This window comes from Colletotrichum karsti (genome assembly GCF_011947395.1).
Source record: "Colletotrichum karsti strain CkLH20 chromosome Unknown Scaffold4, whole genome shotgun sequence".
In the NCBI taxonomy this organism is placed as follows: Eukaryota; Fungi; Ascomycota; class Sordariomycetes; order Glomerellales; family Glomerellaceae; genus Colletotrichum; species Colletotrichum karsti.
This window is the reverse complement of record NW_024065904.1, coordinates 1,423,958-1,449,483: the sequence shown is the minus strand read 5'-3', so window position 1 is coordinate 1,449,483 and position 25,526 is coordinate 1,423,958. Positions and strand designations below refer to the sequence as shown.

General features: G+C 53.7%; 10 protein-coding genes across 10 annotated transcripts; 5 read left to right on the top strand and 5 right to left on the bottom strand.

Annotated features, from left to right (window-relative positions):
- Nucleotides 1-528: 528 nt before the first annotated feature.
- On the bottom strand, nucleotides 529-840 carry CkaCkLH20_01959 (uncharacterized protein; the record flags this gene model as incomplete). Its single annotated transcript, XM_038884678.1, has 1 exon — nucleotides 529-840. One exon carries the CDS (start codon nucleotides 838-840, stop codon nucleotides 529-531), a length of 312 nt encoding a protein of 103 aa, XP_038750378.1.
- Nucleotides 841-1,552: 712 nt separating this feature from the next.
- Nucleotides 1,553-1,873, top strand: CkaCkLH20_01958 (uncharacterized protein; the record flags this gene model as incomplete). Its single annotated transcript, XM_038884677.1, has 1 exon — nucleotides 1,553-1,873. The coding sequence occupies one exon, from the start codon at nucleotides 1,553-1,555 to the stop codon at nucleotides 1,871-1,873; it is 321 nt and encodes a 106-aa protein (XP_038750377.1).
- A 772-nt stretch (nucleotides 1,874-2,645) lies between these two features.
- Nucleotides 2,646-4,270, top strand: CkaCkLH20_01957 (saccharopine dehydrogenase; the record flags this gene model as incomplete). The annotated part of the gene is made up of 5 exons (XM_038884676.1): nucleotides 2,646-2,781; nucleotides 2,842-3,185; nucleotides 3,239-3,687; nucleotides 3,742-3,979; nucleotides 4,046-4,270. 5 exons carry the CDS (start codon nucleotides 2,646-2,648, stop codon nucleotides 4,268-4,270), a joined length of 1,392 nt encoding a protein of 463 aa, XP_038750376.1.
- A 116-nt stretch (nucleotides 4,271-4,386) lies between these two features.
- CkaCkLH20_01956 (deoxyribonuclease tatd) lies at nucleotides 4,387-5,475 on the bottom strand (the record flags this gene model as incomplete). Its single annotated transcript, XM_038884675.1, has 2 exons — nucleotides 4,387-5,325; nucleotides 5,401-5,475. 2 exons carry the CDS (start codon nucleotides 5,473-5,475, stop codon nucleotides 4,387-4,389), a joined length of 1,014 nt encoding a protein of 337 aa, XP_038750375.1.
- Nucleotides 5,476-5,948: 473 nt separating this feature from the next.
- CkaCkLH20_01955 (haloacid dehalogenase) lies at nucleotides 5,949-8,363 on the bottom strand (the record flags this gene model as incomplete). Its single annotated transcript, XM_038884674.1, has 2 exons — nucleotides 5,949-6,653; nucleotides 7,764-8,363. 2 exons carry the CDS (start codon nucleotides 8,361-8,363, stop codon nucleotides 5,949-5,951), a joined length of 1,305 nt encoding a protein of 434 aa, XP_038750374.1.
- Nucleotides 8,364-10,453: 2,090 nt separating this feature from the next.
- CkaCkLH20_01954 (bnr asp-box repeat domain protein) lies at nucleotides 10,454-11,629 on the top strand (the record flags this gene model as incomplete). Its single annotated transcript, XM_038884673.1, has 1 exon — nucleotides 10,454-11,629. The coding sequence occupies one exon, from the start codon at nucleotides 10,454-10,456 to the stop codon at nucleotides 11,627-11,629; it is 1,176 nt and encodes a 391-aa protein (XP_038750373.1).
- A 15-nt stretch (nucleotides 11,630-11,644) lies between these two features.
- On the bottom strand, nucleotides 11,645-13,641 carry CkaCkLH20_01953 (yil166c-like protein; the record flags this gene model as incomplete). The annotated part of the gene is made up of 7 exons (XM_038884672.1): nucleotides 11,645-11,811; nucleotides 11,875-12,581; nucleotides 12,651-12,824; nucleotides 12,892-13,098; nucleotides 13,151-13,176; nucleotides 13,238-13,330; nucleotides 13,405-13,641. 7 exons carry the CDS (start codon nucleotides 13,639-13,641, stop codon nucleotides 11,645-11,647), a joined length of 1,611 nt encoding a protein of 536 aa, XP_038750372.1.
- A 700-nt stretch (nucleotides 13,642-14,341) lies between these two features.
- Nucleotides 14,342-16,288, bottom strand: CkaCkLH20_01952 (major facilitator superfamily transporter; the record flags this gene model as incomplete). The annotated part of the gene is made up of 5 exons (XM_038884671.1): nucleotides 14,342-14,530; nucleotides 14,615-14,757; nucleotides 14,813-15,134; nucleotides 15,194-15,714; nucleotides 15,766-16,288. The coding sequence occupies 5 exons, from the start codon at nucleotides 16,286-16,288 to the stop codon at nucleotides 14,342-14,344; spliced, it is 1,698 nt and encodes a 565-aa protein (XP_038750371.1).
- A 1,343-nt stretch (nucleotides 16,289-17,631) lies between these two features.
- Nucleotides 17,632-19,425, top strand: CkaCkLH20_01951 (uncharacterized protein; the record flags this gene model as incomplete). Its single annotated transcript, XM_038884670.1, has 3 exons — nucleotides 17,632-18,205; nucleotides 18,260-18,325; nucleotides 18,374-19,425. 3 exons carry the CDS (start codon nucleotides 17,632-17,634, stop codon nucleotides 19,423-19,425), a joined length of 1,692 nt encoding a protein of 563 aa, XP_038750370.1.
- A 3,416-nt stretch (nucleotides 19,426-22,841) lies between these two features.
- CkaCkLH20_01950 (uncharacterized protein) lies at nucleotides 22,842-24,401 on the top strand (the record flags this gene model as incomplete). The annotated part of the gene is made up of 4 exons (XM_038884669.1): nucleotides 22,842-23,107; nucleotides 23,163-23,454; nucleotides 23,627-23,859; nucleotides 23,909-24,401. 4 exons carry the CDS (start codon nucleotides 22,842-22,844, stop codon nucleotides 24,399-24,401), a joined length of 1,284 nt encoding a protein of 427 aa, XP_038750369.1.
- Nucleotides 24,402-25,526: the final 1,125 nt, after the last annotated feature.

The following is a 25,526-nucleotide window of genomic DNA, read 5'->3' as shown; positions in this document are numbered from 1 at the left end:
CCGGAGGACTTGAAATGCGGCATGACATTGGACCGGTCAAATTCTAACTCCGATTATCTTGCAAATGCAGGATACCTTTTGGACTGGGTGCGAGGGCGGTATACGCAACGATTGAAGGTTAACCTAAGCTTATGGAATATGAGGATATTCACTCGTCTTGTGCAGTACTGCCTGTTTATTTACCCAGACGCAGTCTGATTCTGTGAGTACCACTACATACAAGCTCAAGGCGGAGTTGGAAAGCCCAAGTCTCGTAAAACGCCACGTGAATTTCCGAAAGTTGGTTTCAATCCCTTATCCCAAGACCAAATCTGTGATAGCCTCTTTCCTTCCATGCCTCGAGGCCCGTCGCCAAAAATGAACGGAGATAGACGACGCTCAAAAGTCGACATAGGGCGAGGGAAAGGTTAACCAAAAAGCGAGCGAACACGGCCCCAGGGCCAAGTATGCAACGACCTCAAGGTGTTCCGATTCGCTGTTGAAGTTAGCGGAAGAATCCTGGCATCAAGAACAGCGGAACATACAAACTCAGTTCTCAGACGTGAAGACCACCACATCGGCCGTGATGGTCTCACACATGGCGGTGGCGCTGATGACCGCCTTGCCCATGCCGGTGGAGGCGGGCATGGCCTTGACGGCGGCGTCGACGGCGCGCTGGTCCTCTTTGGTGCCGAACTTGTCGAAGATGTACTTGTTTCGGAGAAACCAGGCGAGCTTGGCGATGACGTCCGTGTCGGGGTTGTCGGTGCTTGTTCTGGAGGAGGGTGAGCGGTCGGTGAAAGTCTCGTCCGCGATCCAGGTCTTGATGTCGTTCGGGTCGAGGTTGAGCTTGTCAAGCAGGAGACTTTGTTAGGAGAAGTCTCACCGTAATATGCGTGCTTCCGTTCTTACCCACTTCAGAATTTGTTATCTCGTCTAAAAGAGCAACTCCTGCAATGATACCTACTGCTAACAATTCTGATCACTCACCTTTAATAGAGATGATGACAACGCCAATAGTAACACCGATTATACTAATAAAGGTAAAAGTCATCTAGAACGCAACGCAATGATATGATAACCTGCCCATCTTTACCTCAAGTTCACTAGTTTTAAGATTTCTAACTGGATCAAAAATATCACTGTTGAAGTGCACTGGTCTGCCCCTCATGTACCGAATGGCGCCGCGCAGAACTCGATGGGATATTAATGGAGATCAAGATTACACTTATCCTCACCCATCTTTGTGTGAAATGCTCTATCAAGGTAGGACGCCATATAGTAATCCCAATCAGTAAGGTCGTAAAGGTAGGTTGAATCGAATATATATAGAGAGACCAGGTCCCCAGGACATGTTCTTTCGTTCTTCAGATTCATCTCACACAAACACCTCCAACTTACAACAAGATTCATCTTTTACATCCCCACCTCTCACCAGCTTCTGCCATCACCAAGAGTCAGGCGAACGACCGAGGTACGTAAGCAAAGAGCACAAGTGCGCCATGCAACAATATTCTAACCCAATATAGTAACAAAATCAATATTATCTATCCATAACCTACCAACCATCACGATGGGCTGCTGTTGCTCACGCTCCGAGGACGCCTCAGGCTCCACGAGCTCCACGGGCTATCCATCCACGAGCTCCACGAGTACCCGACACATCGAGAAAGAGTTCAAGAAGATCAAGAAGCGTCAAATCAACAGATTTGAATCAATCCTCATCGCGGAGAAGGAGGACATGCGCCAGGCGAATGATGCCGAAGAGCGCGATGAGATCCAAGAGAAGTTCAACGAGGTTAAAAGGAGGGTCATAGACGAGTTTCGCGATGAATGGGAGGCCTACGAGGACCCCAAGCCTCGCTTCTGGGGCGACTCTGTTTCCCTCCAGTAGAGTGCCCCGTGTGCACTTGGAATATTCCCTGGGGCTGGTTTTCGATTTTTGTAGTACCATGGGTACTTAGGCACGTCTCTAGAAACGACACTACTCTTTGAACCCCCATGGAGGTTTAATGAGGGTATCGGGAGATAAATATTTTAGAGAATAAAGTCTCGGCAGTCAGTAAAACCTCAAAATGTTCTCTTTACAGTGCATGATGTAGTTAGCGACATGTTTGTGATGACAGTATTTATTTTCGGCTCAGCAACCCGCTGTAATCAGCAGTAGAAGATATACATGACTATCTCGTAGTTAGAGAGTGCCGCTTTGATTATAAAACTCTTTGGGGGAGCAATTTGAGGATGAAAGCTAATACTAGGAGGTGGAGTGAGATTCAGTGGCGAGCGAGAACGTCGAACCTTTCGAGTATATCTGCGCTGCCTTTTCAACGCCGATTTCGCCCCGAAACCACTGCGTTCCTCCCGTCCTACGCGGGCATTGGCAGTATTCGCATGGACTAGCTATCTCCATGGACGCCTATTATAAAAGTGGTTCTCGTCGATATTTCTGTGAAATGCTCTATCAAGGTAGCACGCCATAGGCATCCTCTCGCCGGATGACTCACGGCGTTTCAGAGAACAGTGTGAAAACCACGACGCAACTGAGAGACTGGGCTTGCCATAGCGGTTCTTTCTCGATGACTAAACTATTGTTTCGGTGTTGAATTTGATGGATGGTACTCTTTGCTTCTCACAACATCTAGAATTGAGCTAGAACACAAAACCAATTGACCTTGATCACCATCTCATATCTGAAGACCTCCGACATGCCTAAGAAGAAGATCCTCGTCCTTGGAAGCGGCCTTGTCGCCAAGCCTTGCATTGACTATCTCTTGCGCGACGAGAAGAACAAGCTCACAATCGGTTCCGTGTTTTTCTCTTTATGATAGTGCCGTTACCAAGACTAATGCAGTTTCTGAACAGCTTGCCGAACCCTGGCTACAGCTGAGAGCCTAGCCGCAGGTCATCCAAGAGCCAAGGCCATCTCCCTCGATGTGTCTTCTCCCGACCTAGACGCCAACGTAGCAGCACACGACGTCGTCCTCTCCCTCGTACCCTTCGTCCACCACCCGACTGTCATCAAGGCAGGTATCCGCGGAAAGACCAACGTCGTGACCACCAGCTACGTCTCGCCCGCTATTCGAGACCTGGAGGACGAGATCAAGGCCGCTGGTATCACGGTCTTGAACGAAGTCGGCGTCGATCCCGGCGTGGACCATCTCTACGCTATCAAGACGATCGATGAAGTCCACGCGAAGGGAGGACAGGTAGACAGATCTTTCTCCACCAACTATGTTCCTCGGCCAATGATGTGTCACAGATCAAGGAGTTCTACTCCTACTGCGGCGGTCTTCCCGCCCCTGAGTGCGCGGATAACCCTCTGAAGTTCAAGTTCTCCTGGTCCCCACGCGGCGCCCTGCTCTCACAATTCAATTCGGCCTCTTTCCTGCAAAATGGAAAGGTAGTTGACATCCCGAACGAGAACCTCATGGCGCAGGCGAAGCCGTATCACGTTGTGGATGGGTACTCTTTCGTGGCGTACCCGAACCGCAACTCCGTTCCCTTCCGAGAGTTTTACAACATCCCCGAGGCAGAGACGGTTGTTCGCGGGTCGCTGAGATATGACGGTAATCCTGCTTTCGTGCGGGCGCTGATCAATATGGGCTGGTTGGATACGCAGCCCAAGACATGGTTGGATGGCTCGAGCGAGGGTCTGACGCTCAGAGAGGTGCTCCTCCGGTGTATTGACGCCGAAAGGAACGACGAGGCGTAAGTGGTTTTTGCATTTGTGCGTAGGCCGGAGAACATGCTGACTATTTGAAGAACTCTGATTGCGAGGATCAACGAGTTGTGTGAGTTCTCGGACGAAAGCGAGAGCGATAGAATTATCTCTGGCTTGAGATGGATCGGGTTATTCTCTGACAAGCCTGCTACCCTCCGCGGCAACTTGCTCGACACTCTCTGCGCCGAGCTTGAGAAGCTCATGAGCTTCCAGCCCGGCGAGAGGGACTTGGTAATGCTCCAGCACAAGTTCGTCGTTGAGTGGAAGGATGGTAGAAAGGTAAGCTCTATTCTCGAACCTTCTAGGTGTCGCCAGTGTTTTCAAGAGACGACTAATACCATGTAGGAAACAATCACTTCCACACTCGAGCTTCTTGGAGATCCTAATGGGTACTCCGGCATGGCCAAGTCGGTGGGCGTGACTTGCGGCATCGCAACTCAACTTCTCCTTGATGGCGAGCCTGCTCTCAACGTCCCCGGGGTATTGGCCCCTTACAAGGCGGCCATTTGCGACCCAATTCGTAAGAATCTTGAAGATGAGGGCATCAAGTTGATTGAGAAGACACTTTGATGGAGCCAGGGTATGCATTGGTATCTACTTCATCTCAACCCAGGTACTCCATAGCGACAACTTCGAACAAACAAATGCATTAAACCTCACATGAACCAAGACTCCAACTGCTTAAGTCACTCCCTCTCTCCAAGCGTAAACATCTTAATGCTGTTTCTCCAAGCAGCCTCGGCCACCTCCTCCACCGTGATCCCCTTCAGCCCCGCAACAACAAACGCGACCCTCTCCATCGTGCAACTCTCATTCCGGCCCTTGACCATAAGCCCCAGCTCGAACTTATCCTTCTTCTTGCTCTGCGGCAAAGCCGGCGCGTTGACGAGATACCGCTTGGCCACATCCGATCCCGCAGGTATCTCGCCCCACGGCGCGTCGGTCTCGATCTGCAACTTCTCAAGCGGAATCTCGCGGACCATCTCCAGGCTCTCCCTGTCCATGAAGCTGAACCCGTTAACGCTGACGTCGAAGCCCATCTCAACTAGCTCCTTCATCTGCGCTGCGCTCCCCACGAAAGAGTGCACGAGACCCCGACGAGGGATGTCGGGAAGATACGGCCTGATGATCTCCGTAAAGTCGTCAAACGCAGCTCGGCAGTGCAAGAAGAGCGGCAGATTCAGCTTCTCAGCGACGAAGAGATCGAGTTGGCGCTTGAAGGTGCGGATCTGCGCTCCCTTCGAGGCATGGTTCAGACGGTCGTAGTCCAGTCCGAGTTCGCCGAACGCTGCTAGCAACGTCTTCCCGCCGTCTGAAGGAAGTCGTGCTTCGCGGACGAGCTGCGCGAGCTTGGCGAAGTGTCCGTCCTCACCGCCATCGGTCTCCGCATTCGGCTCAGCAGCGTGGTATGGGTGGATGCCGATAGTGACGAAGCACGAGCCTTGAGGGCGCGACTTTGCTATTGAGAGGTTGAACTCGGCGTCGCTGAGGGACATCCCGGTCAGCATGACCTTCTCCACTCCCGCGGCGAGTGCGCGGTCGAGAACGGCATCGAAGTCTGGTTGGTGATATTGCTTGCCTCTGTAGAAGCCTGCGAAGTCCTTTGCCGTTGCTGTCACCGCGACCTATGATATGAAAAGTAAGCATGGCTGACGGGGTAAGGCGTCTGGTATTAGTCGTGGCGGAGAGTGGAAGCTCACATCTGCGAAGCGAAGCCTGGTTGATGGCTTGGCCGGAGCTTGCGCTGGGAAACCACTCAAGAGGTCTGAAGCCATTCTCGGTTCTGCGCTTAAGGCTCAGAATGACAGACGAATTTAGAATCAAGTAAGGGGAGTCTATTATGAAGTGAAAAGACGTTTTGGCCAACAGTGTCCAGTCAAACCATTCGGTGTAGATGCTTTGTGCTCAGTACCGCCGACTGGCATTTCCCCCACGTTCCCCACGCTTCGATGTTAGTGGAGCATATGGCTTGGCAGTCCCGATCTCGGCCGGGCCGGGCCTTGAAATCGGGTTCGGCACGGAGGTCCCGACTTTGTTAGGTGGTCAGCATCGGCTTAACTTCACTTTCAATTGAACAAGGAGGTCGCTGAAATGTCACCGGAGATTCCTAGTCTGACATGAAAATACCTTAACTGGCAAGAAGTTGCGAAAACGATTTCATGTTTCCACAAAACGGCCCTTGCTGTCTGTTGATAAATTCGTATAAGCCAACTATATGACGTCGACTAGAAACTACGGGCATTTGTTATCACGCCAGTTCTTTCTCCAGTGCATCCGCCATCTGTCCTAGCGTGTCAAACTTCCAGTCGTAAATCTCAACGTCCCTGTTACCCATCACCGCACCAGGCCGCACGATCCACGACGACTTAATGCCGGCTTCCTTCGCCGGGTGATGGTCATGGAACTGGCTCTGAGCCGTCTGCAAAATCCCGTCCTTCTCAACCCCGAAAATCTCCTTAACCTTCTGAATCATGTAGGTAAAGTTGCGCTGATCAGGCTTATACGAGCCCACGTCCTGCGCCGTAATCACCAGATCAAACGGAACCCCGTCCAGAGGCCCCGCGTTGCTGCGGGAAAAGGACTCGCGATCGACATTGGACAAAACGACGAGCTTATAGAACTTTGAGAGCCGGCGCAGCGCTTCCACACTATCCGGGAAAGCGGGCCAGCGGCCGACGGAGTCGCCAAAGGCCTTGGAGGCCTCAGCCGTCGGCGCGGCGAGGCCGAGCTTTGAGGCGATTTGGGGGTGTATGGTGGCGACGAGTTGGTAGTAGGGCATGTCCGGGGTCTTCTTTTGCTGCGCGGCCTCGAGCTCGTGGTACACATCCAGGAGGTGCTTGCGGGTGAAGTCTGTGCGGTTGTTCGAGTCCAAGAGGGGTTGCAGGGCTGCGAGCATCCCGCCTTCCCAGTCGATCAGGGTGCCGTAGACGTCGAAGGTCAGAACGCGGAAATCCTTCAGGTTTGCCATGTCTCTTGCTTATTCCAAAGTGTTGGTGATGAGAGTTTGTGTTTGGGAAATGATGTCAAGTATGGGACTCGGCTTCAAGTCCTCTTCGTAGAGTGCGGGGTTGATTATGATATTATCGATGATTTGAAGCGACTTTGGCTTCCTTAAATGTTCAGCGTGAGTACTGTTTCCCTGATCCGATCTGATTACTGACGATGCCGACCGCTGACGTCTCCCGAGGGTATCCAAGTGGTGATGGAAGAATGTCGAAGATGCGTCAATGGAAGGGCGTGGTCCCCGCTCCGACCGGGTGGCCGCTACCGGCCCGATGAAGTACAGGTGGGTCGCGGCTTACACCGGGCCGGGCCGGGACCGGCTTCTTCCCCCCGGGTATCTCCATTTGATCACGGAGCTACCTAAGCTGTCGTGATGCCGACGGTACTAACATAGGTGAGAATGTGCTGGAATTCAAAACAAAAGGATGCTATCTGCATAGGCCAACAAGGTCTTTTCCGCTTACTGGGTCAACAGCTAGTTGTCACAAGTGATAGGATGTGGACTTCAAGCGCAGACGTACAGGTAACAGATTCTAACGTACAGTTCAAGCTGTTGTCTCGATTCATTCGCTCAATAGAATGGATCATCATAACGCAGATATCCAAGTTTGGTCTCCCGCAGCCACAGACTGATATTGCTGATCGTATCAGCTTGCAGGGGTATACTTTCCACCTCGTCCAGCCATGTTTTGCTGGTACATGTAGTATTACGCCTCCATGTACGATGGAATGCGTCCGAGGAATCTGCGATGGAATCGTCGTCAGATTCGCGTGCACTTAGCCGTGATTTAAACAGGAAAACCAGTTCTTTCGTCGCCGCCAGCCTTCCCTCTCTTCCTATCTCACGGATCGACCTTGAAACTTGAGGACCCTCGGTCCAGCATGCATCAATTTCAAAGCAACTGCCCATGTACCGATAATATTCCTCGATACCCAATTCGCATTTCGGCCAAGGGACATCCCAAGCGTCAACAGGCTTGCCCGGCCCGAAATGACCAATGCCTATTGTTAAGAGCGTAAGGTGGTTCAGTGTGTTTCCAAGAGGGCCGGACTTTAGTACATCCCAAATCGAAGATGCAAGCTTCTCGTCGACGGCTGCGTTGAGAAGGTTGTCTCGTATGTGCCCTCTTCGTGGGCATCCGGGTCCCCAGACGTTTTCGGGGTCGCAGAGCTCATTCTCGAAGCTGCCGAAGGACGCGTCCTCAGCTGGATAGAACGCGTCCTCGGTCGGATAGCACCATAGCTGACTGTCATGCTTATCGATCAGACAAAACTCGTCCTGGTGGTTCACCACCCACGGCATTGAGCAATCGAGAAGAATGCGGAGGTTGCGAATTCCTTTGCATTGGCTGAGTGCTTGGTACATCTCAAGCTCCGGGCCGTCCGATTTGGTGCGTGGAATGGGGATAGTGAGGGCTTGTAATGAAGGTGTTAGTTTGTGGATTTGATGAATGTCGTCTTTGTGCAACCTGATGCAGGGGTTGTAACCAGTATCGGAATCGGTTTTGTACATGTTCAATTGAGGCATGATGATCAGTTCTCGCAGTTTACATCCGTGTCGCTTGACTGCACTGAGAAGGATGCCACGGTTCATCTCGCCGGTGAGCTTGAGGGACTTGAGAGGCGTCAGATCCGTAAAGAATCTAGTGAAGGCGTTCATCTCATTCCGTCTCTTGTCGGCGCGGCCTATCAGAAGAGGGGTAAGAGGGGTCGTGTCGAATTGCGTGAAGATTTCCAGGCTCTCTAGGCACGGAAACAACGGGCTGCCGTGTGGTTCAGACGCAACAAACAATAACGCGTCCTTCGTCAGCCCTCCTCCGAATTTAATATGCCGAAGTAATGAGAAGTCCGTCGTGTTTTGCCAAATCTGTAGGAACCTTTGGTCAAAACGCCTCCCTTTCAAAGTCAGGGACTCTAATAGACCTGATTTCAAAGGTGTCGCCGCTTCGAAATCCTCTAGGCTACGGATATCCCCTCGATCCCAGTCGATGTGTTTAATGTTTGGCGCTGTGACCGCGCGAAGCAGTCCATTTGCGACCGCCGCACTGAAATCGAGATGAGGAAAAGCGGCCCCGAACCTCTTGGTGCGTGCCCATGTGATCTTGTGCAAACAAGGGGAAGCTGCGATGGCCAGTTGGCGAGGATTTGTAGGCAAACATGCCCCAACAGGCCACCGGAGGCTCAGGCGACACTGCGGTTGATCTCGATGAAGTGTTTCGAGCAGCGCCGCCGGGAATCTGACATAGTCCAAATCCGTGGTCAAGTCGGTCAGTCGGTTCAAGCTGGCTACGAGCTTGCACGTCTGCCTCCAGTCGCGGTCGTCGCTTTGCTCGGTTGCATCGTCTGTGGCAGAAATATCAAAATCTTCATCCCCTGAGTCTCGTCCGAAAACATGTCGATATCCTGAGACATATCTTTGATCAAACTCTCTGCGGATAACTGCTCGACTCAGTCTGGTGTGTTCGTGTCTTCCGAGCAGCGTCTCCACTAGTTCTCGCTGATGTGGATTTTCTTTTGTGTATTGTTGGATGTGCAGCCGGCGTACGTACTTGAATGCGTCGCGAAGACGCAAAATCTCAAGCCATTTCCTGGCCTCCGTTTCGTGAAGTGCGACGTCATATTCTGGTAACCCGTACGCCTCATGCGATGTTGTGAAGGTGATGGTAATGTCTCGGAAAAAGAACTTAGAAGCAGCGGCCGAGCAGGTTCTATTGACCGAATTGAAAGAAGAGAGACTGCAATCCTTGAAATCGTATACTAGACAGGCGATTTCTTGCAGAACTTCCAGTGGAAGGCTGTCCCATTTCGTCGAAGACATCGCGCCAGTGCTTCAGAGATGGTTGGGTTGGTACATGGATGGTCGAAGACACTGGAGGAAGAGAAAAACCACGGTTATCTTGAGACTATATATGGAAGAGACTGCACGGCAACCCTCAGGGTTCTCGGGACTCTCTGGTTGAGGCCGTTGAGGTTATCATGGTTTTGCGAACCTTGGAGGAAATATGTAGAAGACAGCTAATTTTCTAGATATTCATAGCTCAAAGTTCCACCATGTTGATAAGAGTGACTAGGGCAGAAACGGAGAACACTGAAGAAACGTGTTTCCATCTTGAGCATGGGTTTTCATCGACACGAACCGCTCCATTCAAGAGCTCTCACCCGACCAAAGACTGATGAAACGTTTTTCCATGCTAGGAGCATTGTTTCACGAGTTGAATACTCAAATAATAACCCTGCGACAACTAAGCATAGACGAAATGACATCGGAGCAAGATCTTGTCGGATTCGGTCCGGTGTGGAGCCAGCAATACGAGATTGTGTTGGCCTATTGGGGTGTTCACAGCTCGATATCACATGATAGTCTTTTCATGGAGGACATAGAAGTGAGATAACGGTGCACTTAGAGACCGAGGCCAATGGCATCTAGCGAGGGCGGCATTCGGCCCCTCGCTGCTGCATCGGGGGCGACGATCCCCCGCTGTGGGTTGACTGGGGAAGTGGATCTCACGGCGAGCCCGGGGTAGCTTTCTGAATGATAACCGCGCGAATGAGCTTTGGACATACTCAGGTCTAAGATGTTAAGATAGAGGAGTCATTTCTAACTACATCAATTCGGTGTCCGTTACTTCGCATCAGAAATTGTATAAAGTGAGGACAGCAATCGCCGAGACTGAGAATTGGCAGCAGCGTACGTGTTGCTTGGTCTTCACACCTCAATACCCCTGGTTAGAACATCATCTATCGGCGAAAATGAAGGCCTCTATGATTCTCGCATGCCTTTTGGGTTCCGTAGCTGCCCTGCCGCAGTTGGAGTCCATCATTCAACGAGCCCCTCCTGCCCCTTTCAGCGACTTCACCAACAACCTCGTCTTCTATCCAGACAGGAACTACACGAGCTGGAAAGTAATCTATCCGCGAACTCTCCAGCTCCCTGACGGAAGTCACCTTCTATCGTGGGAGAACTACCCCCCTGAGCCTCCTCAAGCCAACTTCCCCATATACAAGTCAGTCGATGGAGGCGCGACTTGGTCCGAGTTCTCCTCCGTCTCAGACCAGGTCAACGGCTGGGGTCTCCGATACCAGCCCAACTTCTATCTCTTGGAAGAGGAATTCGGCGGTTACCCTGATGGAACAATCCTAATCGGGGGAGCGTCCGTTCCTGCTGATCTCAGCGAGGCCTATCTCGACCTCTACGCCAGCACCGACGGGGGTTTGAACTGGGAGTTCGTCAGCCACATGGTCTACGGCGCCGGACCGGAGACGACCGGTAACGGGAACGACGCCGTGTGGGAGCCATTCTTTCTCATGTACGAGGGTGAATTCGTCTGTTTTTTCTCGGATCAGAGGGACGAGAATCATGCGCAGAAGCTTGCGCATATCACGACTAAGGACCTCAAGACATGGAGTGAGCCAGTCGATGATGTCGCCTCATCGGCCTACGAGGACAGACCTGGGATGACCACTGTGGCACACATTGAGTCCACAAACCAGTTTATCATCACATACGAGGTCTGCGCGACGAACGAAGGTTGTGAGGGGTACTACAAAGTTTCGTCCTCCCCTTTGACATTTGCATCCATTCAGGGACGAGGGGAGAAGATCGTATCCAGCAACGGTGGACATACCACCGGAGGGTCCCCATACGTCATATGGACACCGAACAAGAAGAAGAATGACGGCTCGGGAATCATTATCATGGACGGCGCCAGCCGAGAGCAGTTGTTCGTAAACGAGGATTCTGCGGACCCCGCGGGGTGGATTGAAGTCGATGTGGGACAGTGGGCGGCGCATTCAAGGTGCATCGAGGTGATTGACAACAACGGAACGGAGAAGCTTATGCTGTCGAACGCTGGGCAAATGCAAGAGGGCTTTGACAACTATGTAGTCGTCGGCGTTGTGGATGTACCGTACGACGCTCTCGATTAGGACAACTACATCGGATTAATGAGCAAAGCGCATGTCGATGGAGGTCTGCTTTTCTGCCACGGATGCCTCCGCATATTTCCTCTCCAAGACGCGGTTGCGCCAGATGTAGTAGAGCTTCATGCCGATGAACAACAGGATGTTTGCGACGCAAAGACCGATCAAGGCTTTGTTTGCAGTGTAGTCTGTGTGAGAGATGAATTAGCTACCAGACTGATCACGAGTGAGGTTTGCGAAGGCGTTCTTACAGTATGGTTTATCTTCGTCTCGGTAGATGTTTACCGCAGCTATGCTGCCCACCTGGTATGTCATGTTGTAGACGGCAGTAGACACGGCGCGAGTACCCACACTGCGAGCGTTACGGCTCGTCATCCCGACAAGAATAGAGTGCGTGTACGGAATTGAATTGATTCCCGTCAAAAGCGCGTATCGAACCCAAGGACTCGCGCTCTCGGGAAGTGCAACCAGAGCAATGAAGAACGGGAGCATCCAGATGTTGCTGCACGAGGAGATGAGAGATCGCTCTTTGAAGTACTCGGACAGCCAACCGAAGATGAGCACGTTGACGGCGAACAGGGCATAGCTCGGAATCGCCAACATATTGGACTCGAAGACCGAATAGCCCATGTCCCGCAGGATGAGGGACAGGTAGTTGGCCGTCGGCTGGAAGGGGATCCAGGCAAAGATACCGACTAGGAAGATGGGCCAGAGGTCGAAGTTGGTGAGCGCGGCCCAGAGGCCCTGTAGCGTTACGGCGGTGCGGTTGTTCATGTCGCCTTTGGTGGGGTCGTCTCTCAGGATGCGGTTGACGAGGATCTTCTCCTCGCGTTCGGTCCACCACTTGTTGGATCCGTCTGGGCGCCGGAAAGCTCTGGCTGGCTCCGTGACGGAGGGTGGCATGACGAAGAAGCTGACCAGGCCGATGACGATGCAGATTAGACCCTCGAGGAGGAAGCTGGATTGATGGTCAGAGACGATTTTCTGCGATATGGAGTGGTAGGGACGTGGAATCTTTGGGACTCACAGCCATTGCCATCCGGCCCATCCGTGAATGCCTCTCATAGCGAGAAAGCCGGCCGCAAGAAGTGCGCCATAGATCTGCGTTACGGGTATGACGGTGTAGAAAACGCTCAAACGGATCGGCAGCTCGTTGTTTTTGAAGAAATAGGAAAGATACAGAACCATCTCGGGGATGAAGCTGTCGGAAGAAAAGTTGATCGGTAAGTGGTTATTCTGATCATACTGACTGAAGGTATCTGACATACCCTCCTTGAACGAATCCGAGCACCGCTCGGAATGCCCAGAAACTGGCGCGGTTGTTCATGACTGTCTGCAAAGCACAGAGAGTGCCCCATATCGTAATGATGGTGGGTGTATATCTGAACGGCCCGACCTTCTTGCTGATCAAGCCTCCAGGCAGCTCGGCGGCGAGGAAACAAACTAGGTAGATCGTCTGGCCGGTATTGTAGTCGCTGGAGATCGGTTGGCTCAGGGAATCTGGTAGAAGTGGAGGGTTGTACTGACTTTGTATTCATTTTTAAATCATCGAGCTGATCCACGAGTTTCTTAGTCTGTTGTACCGTATGGAAGGGGAAGGGGTTGTAAACTCACCATGTTGTCGGAGACAGCCCGGTTGATGTTTCTGCGAACTAAGTCGAGGCTCGAAAACATGATCCAAACCCAAGCCATGATCCTCCAATCGAGCTAGGGACGACTGGTTAGTATGCTAGCAAACGATTGATCATTCCGAAACTGAGAGAAACATGATGGAGTAGTACCTTCTTCTTGAGCCTCTTCTCCTCTTCAGCTGACCATGTCAACGAGGCATCAAACCTGTGTCTGCCCTCATATGTCGCATCATCGTAGACCTGTTGCCAGTGCGCGGCACGTCTGGGGTTAGAGAAGACATGAGGCTCAACAGACCCAAGGACGTCCCCGGTTGAAGGAGGAAGTTCGTCGCCGATGACGTTCACGTCAGTCTCAGAGCCACTGTTGTCGAGACCCTTCGAAGACATTCTGAATCGTGATGACCTATCGCTCACAAATGCTTGCAGTTAAAAAATGCTTTCACTTCCGATACAGAGACTCGCGTATCTTCTTCCAAGTAATGGCTATATACATCTATCACAGACGTCTTGCATCACTACGTCGTACCCTCAAGGCTCAAGCAGCCAACAGCACCTGCCAGGCCCCTGCATCATCGGCGCAGCACTGCATGTGCTCTGGATGATTCAGCAATTCCGTGATATGCATGTGCAGTTGCGCAATCGAGTGAGACGCAGACGCCATGTTTTAAGGTGGAAACTTTCGACATGGAAGGATTGAACGTTGTAACTCTCAACCCGACGATTCGGGATCTTGAGGAACAACAGCCGTTAAGAGTCGGGAAGTCACCGACCACGCGTTTGCGCGGGCTTGCGGATGTTGCAACCTTCAACCGCATCTACTCCGAAATGTTTCTCATTTTGTCTATCCATCCATTCCCAGCGCACCAGTTATTCTATCCATTCTATGTATCTATCAAATGTCACATCTTGGCCCTGTCTAGCCTTCAGATGCACACCCCATCGACGACGTAAAAGCCTTGTCCTTCATCATCGTACGTCCATAACCTGAGTCTAGACTACCCCTCCCCCCTCGCACCGATCACGGCCATCCGTTTTATGGATCTCAAAATGGCGTGACCACTCGCCCCTGGCATTGATCCTCTTTTACTTATTTGTGAGTGCTACGGAGACCGCGCGGGCTGGCGAAAAGTGCCGCAATCAGAGCAATGGCAGCAAAAGCTGTGGACGCCGCGAACGCGTATCGAATGCCCTCGTAGTAGACCATGCGAGCAGGGAGGCGCACCTCCACCGGGAGGGTCTTGAGGGCCGTTACAGAGTGACGGATCTCGTCGATGAGCTGCGACGCAGAATTTTGTTAGTAAGTTGCACACCAGAGCCAGCGATAGCAGAGTCGAGAAAGGAGGGGTGGTGTAACACATACTCTCCACTTGTCGGGGATATCACCGAGGGCGTCGGGGAGTCGGACGCTCAGAGTGGTCTGGACGATGGCCGAGGTGATGGCGACGCCCCAGACGGTGCCCAGCGAGCGAACTAGGTAGACAGTTGAGGCTGACACTGCGTGATCTGTGGGGGTTTCAAGGTTAGCATAAGACAGGAACACGATCTGAGCTCATCTTACCGGCATGGTCAAAGGAAGCCAAGGTGGTGAACAGAATAGCCGGGTAGATAATTCCCTGTCCGAGGTTCGCCGGGAAGATGTAGACCAGATACTTCCACTTGCTGTCCTGGAACTGCAAAGCCGTGACAAGCGCATTGCCGAAGAGCATCAAGAAAGCCCCCGTGCGAACCAGCCAGACGAGCTTGCCCCATCGTGACATGACGATGCCGGCCACCAGGCCTCCGAGGGGAGTCGCCAGCGAAGGGATCGCCAGTCTCGCACCGGCCTTCGTTGCGGAATCAAGCAAGACGACTTGGAAGAAGAGCGGCAGCATGAAGAGATACTACATCAGATGTTAGCGATTAGTAAAGAACTCAACTTTGTCAGTATCCATCCACTCACAGCGTACGCCGCCAACCCAGCACAAACATTCGATATCTGCGTCAAAACCGGCAGTCTCCCTCTCAACATTCTCAGCGGAATAACAGGAATCGCCCTCGTCCGGGCTTCCACGACCAAAAACAGCACAAGAAGCAGCACGCTGCCCACCAAAGTCCCGATAACGATAGGGCTGCCCCAGGGAAGCTCGTTGCCGCCTAGACTCAGACCGACGAGCTGCACCGAGATAGCCACCACGAGCAGCAGCGCACCAGAGACGTCGACGCGGGTCCAGATGGCCTTGAAGTCGGTCGTGTCAATGTCGAAGCCGCCTTCGGGGTTCTTGATGACCATTGCGCCGAGAACGAGCGCCGACACCGACACGGGGACCTGCAGAAGAAAGCACCAGCGCCAACCGATGTGATCGGCGATCGAGCCACCAAACGAAGCACCCGCCACGGCGCCGAAGCCGAACATGCCGTTCTGGAGGGCCTGATACATGCCGCGCTTGCGGAAAGGAATCATGTCCGAGTTGACGATGGTCGCTAGTTCCAGTCAGCCATTATCCTCTTTGTGAGGCTCATGCTATAACTCACCCATCGTCATCAGACCTCCACCGCCAAAACCAGTCAACGCGCGCATGCAGTTCAACAACACAATATCCCCCGCCAACCCGCACCCGAGACACCCGAGCCCGAACGTGATGCTACTGACGAAGAAACACACCCTCCGCCCGAAGATGTCGGAAAACCTGCCGTACAGCGGCTGGAACGCGGTGCTGGTGACGAGGTACGAGGTCGTGAGCCACGACGCGGTGTTGGCCGCGTCGAACTCGGAGCTGATGACGGCGTAGGTCGCCGCCGTGATGGTCCCGTCGAAGCCGTACAGGAAGACGTTGGACATGATGGCCAGCTCGATCCAGCTGAAGCCGGGCGGGGGCTTCCATGTCTCGCCGTCCGTGACCGCGGCGCCCGGGTCGCGAAGCAGGGGCTGATCTTCGCGGGGTGCCGCTGAGGCGTCCGCATCCGTGTCCGGGTACGGAGGCGGCGGCGAGGCGGGCGTAGCCGGCGCTCGGGCTTCTTCGTCGGAGCGGGGCCGGACGGCCTGGTAGCTCGTCATCTCTCGCTAGTGGAATGCCGACGTTTCTCCCACGTGGTATCGGATGATCAAAGTCCTGGTCTGCAGGAACTGGGATAAGTTGCCGCGTGGACGTTTGAGACCGATTTGGAAGTGGGTAATATGTGCGTTCAGCAGTGAACGAGGAGGATCTCAAGAGGTCGTGGTAGTGCGAGAGACGAAGAAAATTCGCAGGCCCATCACGCAATCGACAACGCAGCCCTCGCCAGTCACACGGTCTGACTCTCTCCCCGACTCGCTTTAAGTTCTCATTGACGGGTTTGAGAGACCGGGGTATGGCGGGAATGACGGTGCGCGAAGCGGGAATTTTCTTCGCCCAGTTTCATCCGCCGATGGAGAACCGGCGGGGGGGCCCTTTGGGTCGCTGTGGGGCCGCCGGACAGTGTCCGTGCAGGGTCCTGATTTCGGCGGGGGGTTTCGGTGCCGGGTCGGGTAGCCGACGTCAACGGCCGGATTCTTGGTTTATATGGAGAAGATGGAAGCACATCATACGCATCTCGAGCACGCAATAGCTTTATAGTTCGTCTGTTGGCTTTCGGTTTCCTAATGAATATGGTGAAGGAATCTTGGTCCCCCACGCTAGCGGGGGGCACGGCATGCGCTTCCGGGGCCACTGCCGGAGGGGTATTCTTGACATCATCTTGGAGAAGCTGCAGTGACAAACTTGATACCGGATAGCATATCTGGTGGTGATCTTCTTGCAGGACCCGAGCTGCATTCAAAAGGTTGCAGTGTCGGAGAAGTCACGCTGAGCACGCAATGAAAGAGTTTTCAACGTGCAGCACCAAGGCCTGGCTAATTTTTGGTCCGTAATGCTGTTGATACTTGTCTCTTACCTGAATACGTTCTCTGCGTATTATTTGTGTCGGTCGCCAAGCTGCTCGAGGCTCTCCGATGTAGGACATGACATGCTGGATGGGAAGGAAATGAGTCAAGCCGGTGAGACGAAACCGGACTCTGTTACATCCAATATCGAAGTTGATCGCGTCGTTTCCAACTTTCATGATGCAATTATTCCCACATGTTCGGACACAGACGCAGGGATGGTGATGTAGATACGCCGATCCATCGTGAGGGGGAACTCTGTCGAGTTGAAAAGGGCGGGGTCATCACCGAGAAACCCTTTTTCGCTTCAGGTCTTCAACGCAGTCTCACGGTCAAGAAATTGCAAACAACAGACACAGGAAATCAGCAGTGGAGGATACCTTCTCTCAAAAGTCTTTGATATCTAGGGTTCATGTACTTCACCAAGGTGAATGTACCTATTCTTCGCAATGGGTAACCCGACGGAAAGCTGACGCACCTAGGTTCATCCGACCTTCGCAATGAAGCAGCACCTGACCACGCTCATCGCCACCTCGGCGCTCCTGATGCCCCTGGCGTCCGCCGACTGGCAGTTCCGGACGCGCCCCGACCTCGCCCCGCCCCGCCTCAACATCACCATCCCGGCCACCGCGGGCGTCGAGCAGGGCTATCTCTTCGTCGCCCCGTTCGCGGGCCTACCGGACACCCCGACGGAGCAGCACGGTCCGCGCCAGGCAGGGCCGTACATCTTCCGCGACGACGGCGAGCTCGTGTGGTCCGGGTATGCCATCTACAGCATCTGGTCGACCAACTTCCAGGCGGCGCGCTGGCGCGGGCAGGATGTCTTGTTCAGCTTTGAGGGGGATCATAACCCCGGGTATGGGCACGGTCATGGGCACATTACGTTCCTGAACCAGCATTATGAGACGATCAGAGAGCTGCGAGCTGGAAACCATAAGCTTGTTGACAAGCATGAGTTCCATGTCGTCAATGAGGAGACGGGCTTGATCCAGATCTATCAGCCTGTGCCCAGAGACTTGACGCCTTGGGGAGCGAAGCCCGAGCAGCAGTGGATTGTGAACGCCATAATTCAAGGTAAGACCACTTATTCCCTTCAGTGCCCTGCATGTGAGATTGACAAGTTGCCAGAGCTCGACATCGCCACTGGCAAGCTGCTCTTTGAGTGGTCCAGCCTTGACCATGTCACTCCCGAAGGTAAGCAGCATAGCCCTCACTTAAGCATCCATTTCTTACACAACATAGAGGCCATCCTGCCCATCAACCCCGGCCAGGCCGGCTCGGGCTACAACAGCTCTGACGCATGGGACTACTTCCACATCAACAGCGTTGACAAGGATGCCGCGGGCAACTACCTCATCTCCGCTCGCGACGCCTGCTCCGTGCACAAGATCAACGGCACCGACGGGTCCATCATCTGGCGTCTGGCGGGCACCAACTCCTCGTTCACCCTCGGCGAAGGCGTCGACTTCTGCTTCCAGCACCACGCGCGCTGGCTGTCTCAGGACGGCGACGAGGAGGTCCTGAGCCTGTACGACAACAGCGCCCACGGCACCGAGCACGGCGGCGGCAAGGAGGTCCACACCGCGCCGACCAGCAGCGGCAAGATCATCCGCGTCAACACCCGCACCTGGGCGGCGGAGCTCGTGCAGGGCTTCTATCCTCCCGACGACTTGTTGTCTAAGAGCCAGGGTTCGACGCAGATCCTGCCGGGCGGCAACGCGCTGGTCAACTGGGGGTCCTCCGGGGCCGTGACCGAGTTCAAGGCCGACGGCACGCCCGTTTTTCACGCGTACATGGACTCGGGCGATCTCGGTGTCGCGGTGGAGAACTACCGCGCTTTCCGTTTCAACTGGACCGGCCTACCCACCGAGGAGCCCGCGATCGTGGCGCTCGAGAACAAGGACGGCACGACGGTGTATGTGTCCTGGAACGGCGATACCGAGACGAAGGTGTGGCGCTTCTATGAGCTCACCGACGAGAACGGCTCGAGGGAGTTCCTGGGCGAGACCAAGCGTACCGGCTTTGAGACCTCTCTGCTTGTGCCTGGTCGAAGGGTCACTCGCGTCGCGGCCGAGGCTGTCGATTCTTTGGGCGGAGTTCTGAGGGGAACTGGCGTTGCGAAGATTGAGCAGGAGATCCTGCCCATCAGCGCTGGGAAGGGTCGCAAGGTGCTCCGTCCTCAAGGTGCCAGCTCCCAGCCTCCTGCTGAGAAGGTACTTGACAAGTCCAAGAGCTTCTGGGAGGAGTGGGCCATCTTCCGTGTTGCTGGGTGGCGCAAGGCTGGTGATCTCTAATCGATCTAAAGGGAGGTGGATGCGCGTTGCCCCGTGGTGAGATCGAGGGCATCGCCTTGCCTCGAAAAGTGAGCTTGTGTGCACATGTGAAGTAGTGCTAGGTGTCGTTTTGCGAGACTACAATGATGACAGGCTCCTCCGCGCAGATAGACAATCAAGCGGAGATCGTACCCAACATGTCTAAGAAAGGTGATATTTTAGCCGAAGCACTAGAGTTGGCGGTTGTGTTGAAGGGTCTTTGAAAACGTTATGTTGGCACCAAACTTAAGGTCTCAGTCACCGATCTCATAGACTGGCTGAAGACCCAGTTCCCACTCATCAATCCTGCTTTACCATAAGGATTCCACAGTCCGTATCGCGCTGCTCCTATTGACAAAGGAAGGCCAAGAGGTCCTCGGCGTGTTCGGCAGGCAACAAGGCGGACTTGGCTACGTTCTGGTCCTCCCGCGACGGAGTGGGTCTCTAAGAAAGTCACATAAACCAGCATCTAAGTTTCAATCCATCTTTTTCATGCTGATCGACTCTGGTAGCGCTCGATTGAACTAGTTGTCTGGTCCTCACTTCTGTCGTTCTTAACTTATCCCTCATGAATACCTATGTGCGAAGGCGAGAGACCTTGCCTTGACCTCCAGCAAAAAGGCATTACAGCAAATATCACAAGCTGGAACGGGCATCTGGAGAGGAAATTCCAGCTTAGTAACAGTCATACGATACGAAGGGCAGATCTGACGTCTTTAAAGAAACAGTGAGTAAGTCATTTCAATTGCTTTAGCGATCGATCCAGCGGTATCACCCAAGTGGTCTCCGTCGCAGGCGCTTCCCAACAACATCACACACTCACGAGTCATGTAAAAGCAGCACCCCGCCACCTCCATGATGATTTTAGACCTCACCACCGAACTTCGCCAGGTCGCAATTATCGACTTTGTTCCACGCACTTGGGAACCGCATAACTAAAAGCGAGGCACAGATTTTTCTGTTCGTCTCACCAGGCCATGCCAAACGCTCTGTCCCTCCCCGTGTCGCCGACCGAGCACTTACACGAGCCTGTTCCACCACGACCGGTCCCACCGCAGCCTGTGGGTCCTCCATGAGGCCTCAACGGCGATCGAGCCACAACGCAACATCCCCGATAGTCTAGTGGTGAGGATATCTGCTTGTCATGGCAACACGATTCGCAGGGGACCGGGGTTCAATTCCCCGTCGAGGAGTTTCTCATTTGCTTTTTTTGCCATTTTAGGTCACGATTCATTCTGGCTACTGTGTCACATTCATTTAATTGATTTTAGCAGTGCGCTTGTGACTACTTAATGCTTAGAACCAAACAGCTTAGAAGACGTTGCAGACAGCCAGCCAGTGGTAATCCAAGTTCTCTTTCAGAAACTTCAATTGGGGAAAAGATCTTGGTGATATTTGGTATCCAGCCGAAGGCTTTCTTGGAGTACATGAGAGTCTCGATAGAACCGACTCTATCCGGCGTTGTCGCCCCGCGAGTATACCTTGCGTATTGTCTTACGCCGGTGGGACTACCTTATACCAACTTCACGACAGCCCTGGAGAACGTTGAGCTGGCCACCTCGCTCGAGGTCCGTTTCGAGGATGAGACCCAGAACGAAGTTGAATCTGCTACGCAATTCAGTCACAGCTGCCGAGATCACCGGTTTGCCGAGTCCCTATCCCTATTTAAGGAATGTCTCCCTTGCTACCCACTTCCACCACGTATTCTTCTGTCATACTGTAATTTGCAGCGCAAGTTAGAAGGACTTTCTGCTATCACACGAATGCTCCTTCCCGCGCTGTTTACCCTAGCTTGGTTTCTTTCCCGAAAGGCCATCGGATTTTGCTGGCTCCCTCTCTAGCCACTTGTTTATTGCTATATGAGGGAAATGCAGTAGTTATGAGCTTTGCAGGTGCCTTCATTTAACACCGCAGTTGTCTGCTTAGAAACCTTAGTTGGTTCTGTTTTCTTGATGAGCAGGGCAAGAGGATTTGGTCAGTAAGTGCAAGTCGGTCATCGAAGCCGTATTTATACACGATCACGTACCGGGCCGGTGCAGCACTCCGGCACCGATCCTCGGGAAGCGGATCCGTGCGAGCACCGGGCCGGACCCGAGTTTTTGCAATTGAGCAGGGCAAGAAGTTCTAGAAGTGAAAATCAGGGGTCATTCCCCAGAGAAAAAAACTCAACATGTCATGGGTAAACTGAAGAACCCCCGCGTTATGCACGGTGAATATATATAAACTCTCGGAATATCGGCAATATTAGCTAAAAGAAATGGAGGTCTCAGGATGACCGAAGACGGCTCGGCGGTCGAGAGGCTCGGGGTGGGGTGTTCCGTCTCCGGCTTTCGGGGGTCACGACCCGCCGCCAAGGGGCAGAGAGAAAGCACGCCATGGAACTCAGCACAGTGTTCTCGTGAGAATTCTAGTCTGCGCACAGGTGTTGGGGAAGCTCATGCCGGTGCCGATGCACCTGCGTCCTGGTGACCCAAGCTCACCGGGGCACAGGTCACAGGGCGCTGAGCTGGCTGGCGCTAACAAGACGGACTTTCTAAGGTGCATGTCGCGATCCCCAACGTTTCTGTTTCTGTTTCGAGCTTGACTGAGCTGGAGTATCTTTGCAGATGTTTTGCGGCGTTGGTCGCACACCGTTGGGCCTGGTGAGCATCTCAAGGCTCAACTGTGATGTGTCGCGTCTGCAATTCGCAATCGTGGCCACCGTTCGAACGAAAGCTACGAGTTAGCTCCTCTGTATCTGACCTGAGCTTCGAAGTTGTGGTGGTCTCAAGAATAGTGCACAACTGTGCTTTTCCCGCCAGGTCTCAGGTCAGCGGTCACCGATCTAATCTGATCCAAATTTGGCCTGCGCCTTTCCGAGTTGGCGCGTTTGCGTGGCTTCAGTGCACCCACGGTGCCGTCTGCATGCGCGCGCCGTGGCTCCCCTCTCCACAAACTCTCTTTCCCCACACCCCCTGCCACACAGCTCCTCCTCACCTCAGCATCGAACCTCACCTCATCCTTCCATCACCGTTCCGGCACTCTTTCCCGTCGACTTGCGATGGACTCGAACATTGTGTTCGAGACTTTGTAGTATTGTTTCTCCCGCCCGTCGTTTATATCTTATCTACTGCGTTTGATTTTCTTCTTCTCTTTACTGAAATCTCCACATGATCTTCTAAAAGATCTCCCTTGCGTCATCAATCCCGGTTGAGAAACAAGCATTAGCTGCGGCATCGGGGCCATCTCCAACCCAAGCCAACCCCACCCCTCCAATTCCCACGCCATCACCTCAGCTCTCAGCTCGGCTCGGGTGTCAGGAACCGAGACCAGATTGGCAGCAACGCAGCTCGAGCATTGCTCGTGCGTCTCAACCCGCCGGTCAAATATAGCTGTCCCTCGTGCAGCAGTTGCCCAGCATGGTCGTCTTCGTCGATCTAGAAGAAGACGACGAACCTCTTCATGTCCTCGAGGCCCGTCGCTTAGCAGCAGCAGCAGCCACCATCACGGAACGCATCGAAGCACACAACCGCCTGTATCAAACTCAGTTCCTTAAGCCCAACATGGCTGCCGTCGTTGCTCCTCTTCCATTCCCAGCCCCGGGTATGCCTATGGCTCCTGCTGCTGCACCGGAGCCGACCCCGACCTTCCAGAGCTCGGCGACCCAAGCTCTGGGCTGCTACCCGTAAGCTCCCTCGACCCCAGAACACCGACTACTGCTAACACGAGACCTCTCACAGCATCGTCATGGCTATTGCTGAACACATTGACCTCAATACCCTCGACAGTCTGGCCCGCACGTCGCGCCTGGTTCACCAGGGCCTGCTGCAGTACCGCAACATCCTCCTCACATCGACCCTACACTGCTCAAACGAGGGCGCTCCCGTCGACCCGGAATCCACATTTCGCTTCCGCGCGAGGGCGAGCAATCATTATTACATGGAAGACGGTCGCGCCTACAATGGCAAGAGCGGTAGCTGTGCCAGGGACCTGGTGATGGGTTGCCGGAGGTGCGGGACCGTTGTGTGCAGGGTATGCCGTCCTATGCTGTGCCGTATATCCTTGGCTTTCTCTTCGAGAGAGGCAACCCTTCACACCTGAAGGGGAGCGGCCGAGAAATCGAGCCCCAAGGAATATGCGGTATCGGCTCGGGGAGGAATCGAGAAGTCTGCATCAGAACGATTGATCGCTAACCCGCAAACAGAACTGTGCTATCAAGCCCCCATCCAGCGAGGTGATTCGCGAACGCCATCGCAGGTTATGCCAGGCTTGTGTTAAAGCACCTATCGCCTCACTCGTGAACCCTGCCCTGGATCCCCAAACGTCGCTTTGCGACGACGCTGTGCGACGGGAGATCTGCAGATGCGAGCTTGATGGTGTCTGGCTCTGCCAGCCATGCGGGCGGAGCATGCGCGCCGCCGATCAGGACTACCGGCGGTAAGTACCCATCGCCACTTCCGCGACTCCACCACTGACAACTTTCAAGCATCTGGAAATGGCGCGCACAATACGGTGAAGTCCTCGGTGGCCTGGGTACGGGTATCGGTGAAGGCGACCGCGGCGTCATTTGCGGTCGGGAGCAGACCTGCATCGGCGCCAAGGAGCGCGAGAATGAGACCGACTGCGACGCAGAGGACGCAGCTGTCAGCGGCGCAAATTTGTGGACGGCAACGGATGACGTACATCTTGATTCTGTGCGCTATGAGCGGACACCAAGCCCGCAACTCGGCCCGGGGTACGAGAGGCACGAGATCGAAGGCATCGGGGGTGTGGTCAAGACCAAGCTCGTGAGGATGGTGAGCGTGGGCGCCTGCGTACCCGAATGGGACGATGAGAGAAGCCAGCACAAGATTCTGCGGAGAGAGGTCGAGGGTATCCGAAGGGGTTGGTGTGGTTGGTGCTGGAGAGTCGTTCCTGGAAAGGATGACCTGGAGAAGGCCGGCGTCAAGTCGATGGCACAACTGAGGAGTTCAATCTGAGGATTGAAGTAATGGTAAGATATTGATGGGCTTGACGATTTCGTTTGAGTAGCACTAAATAGGCCGTCATAAGATGGCGACGGTGGAGACGACCATGGCCAGGACTTCATCCTGGCTGATGGCTATGAAAGAAAAGACACGAGAGAGAGAGTGTGTGTGGATGGGGCACGTAGCTGGCCCGGGTTGAGATGGAAATGGGCAACAGCCTCACGTAGTTTTCATGATTAGATGTGACGTCGCAGTGCTTGAGAAATTTAACCTCGCACTCGGGCAGTAAAGGGGCATATATATAATGGCGAATTAGGCATAGGAAAAGACTTGGAGTTTTATGATTTCTACTCAATTTACCATTGTTGTGTATTTGCTTTCCAAACCGTGACCGAGCATCTTGGTCGAAGACTGATCTGAATGCTGTTTTTTGCTCGCATAACAAGCATTCCGCACTGCATAACAGCAGCATCTGTATGACGATGATAGGCAGCCCCGGAAAAAGTAAGCGGCCAGGCGCTGAAAAGGGTCACACCTGCATCGCCGACCTGAATAGGCCTCAACAACCGGCACTACTCCGTGAACGACGCTTCTACTGACACGTGGAAAGAAGTATGACTATTAGGCATCTCGAACGGCTAGAAACTGCTATTCGGATTTGTGGCGAACCATGTTTACCGTGCAGTCCTTCGATGACATTCAGACGCCTGAAATTAGATGCCGGCATCACTGGCCGCGGGCTGATGACGCCGCACTTGGTCAGTCTGGCAGGGAAGCACGTCACTCAGTCCGCGCGGATGTTTTCGTTTTTTGAGGTTTTGGGAGTGGTGATGGAACAACGAACCGGGCCGGTGTAGCTGGACGACGACGGCGACGATCTTGCCGCCGCGAGTGGTTGTTGACGACCTCCTCCTCGAAGGCGTCGAATGTAGTCGTGCTTGCTTCTGCGTGAGAACTCGAGGAAAGCGTACGATCACCTTGGAGGGCGTAGCACGACCTGGCGCTTGCCCCTGCTTCTCGGCGTCGCTGAGGACGCTGGTTCGGACCATCTTTTGGTTGGGCGAACGAGGATCAATGTTAGGGCGCGAGTTCTTACGTGGGGGTAGTTCTCTTTTTCTTTGGGGGGGGGGGGGGGGG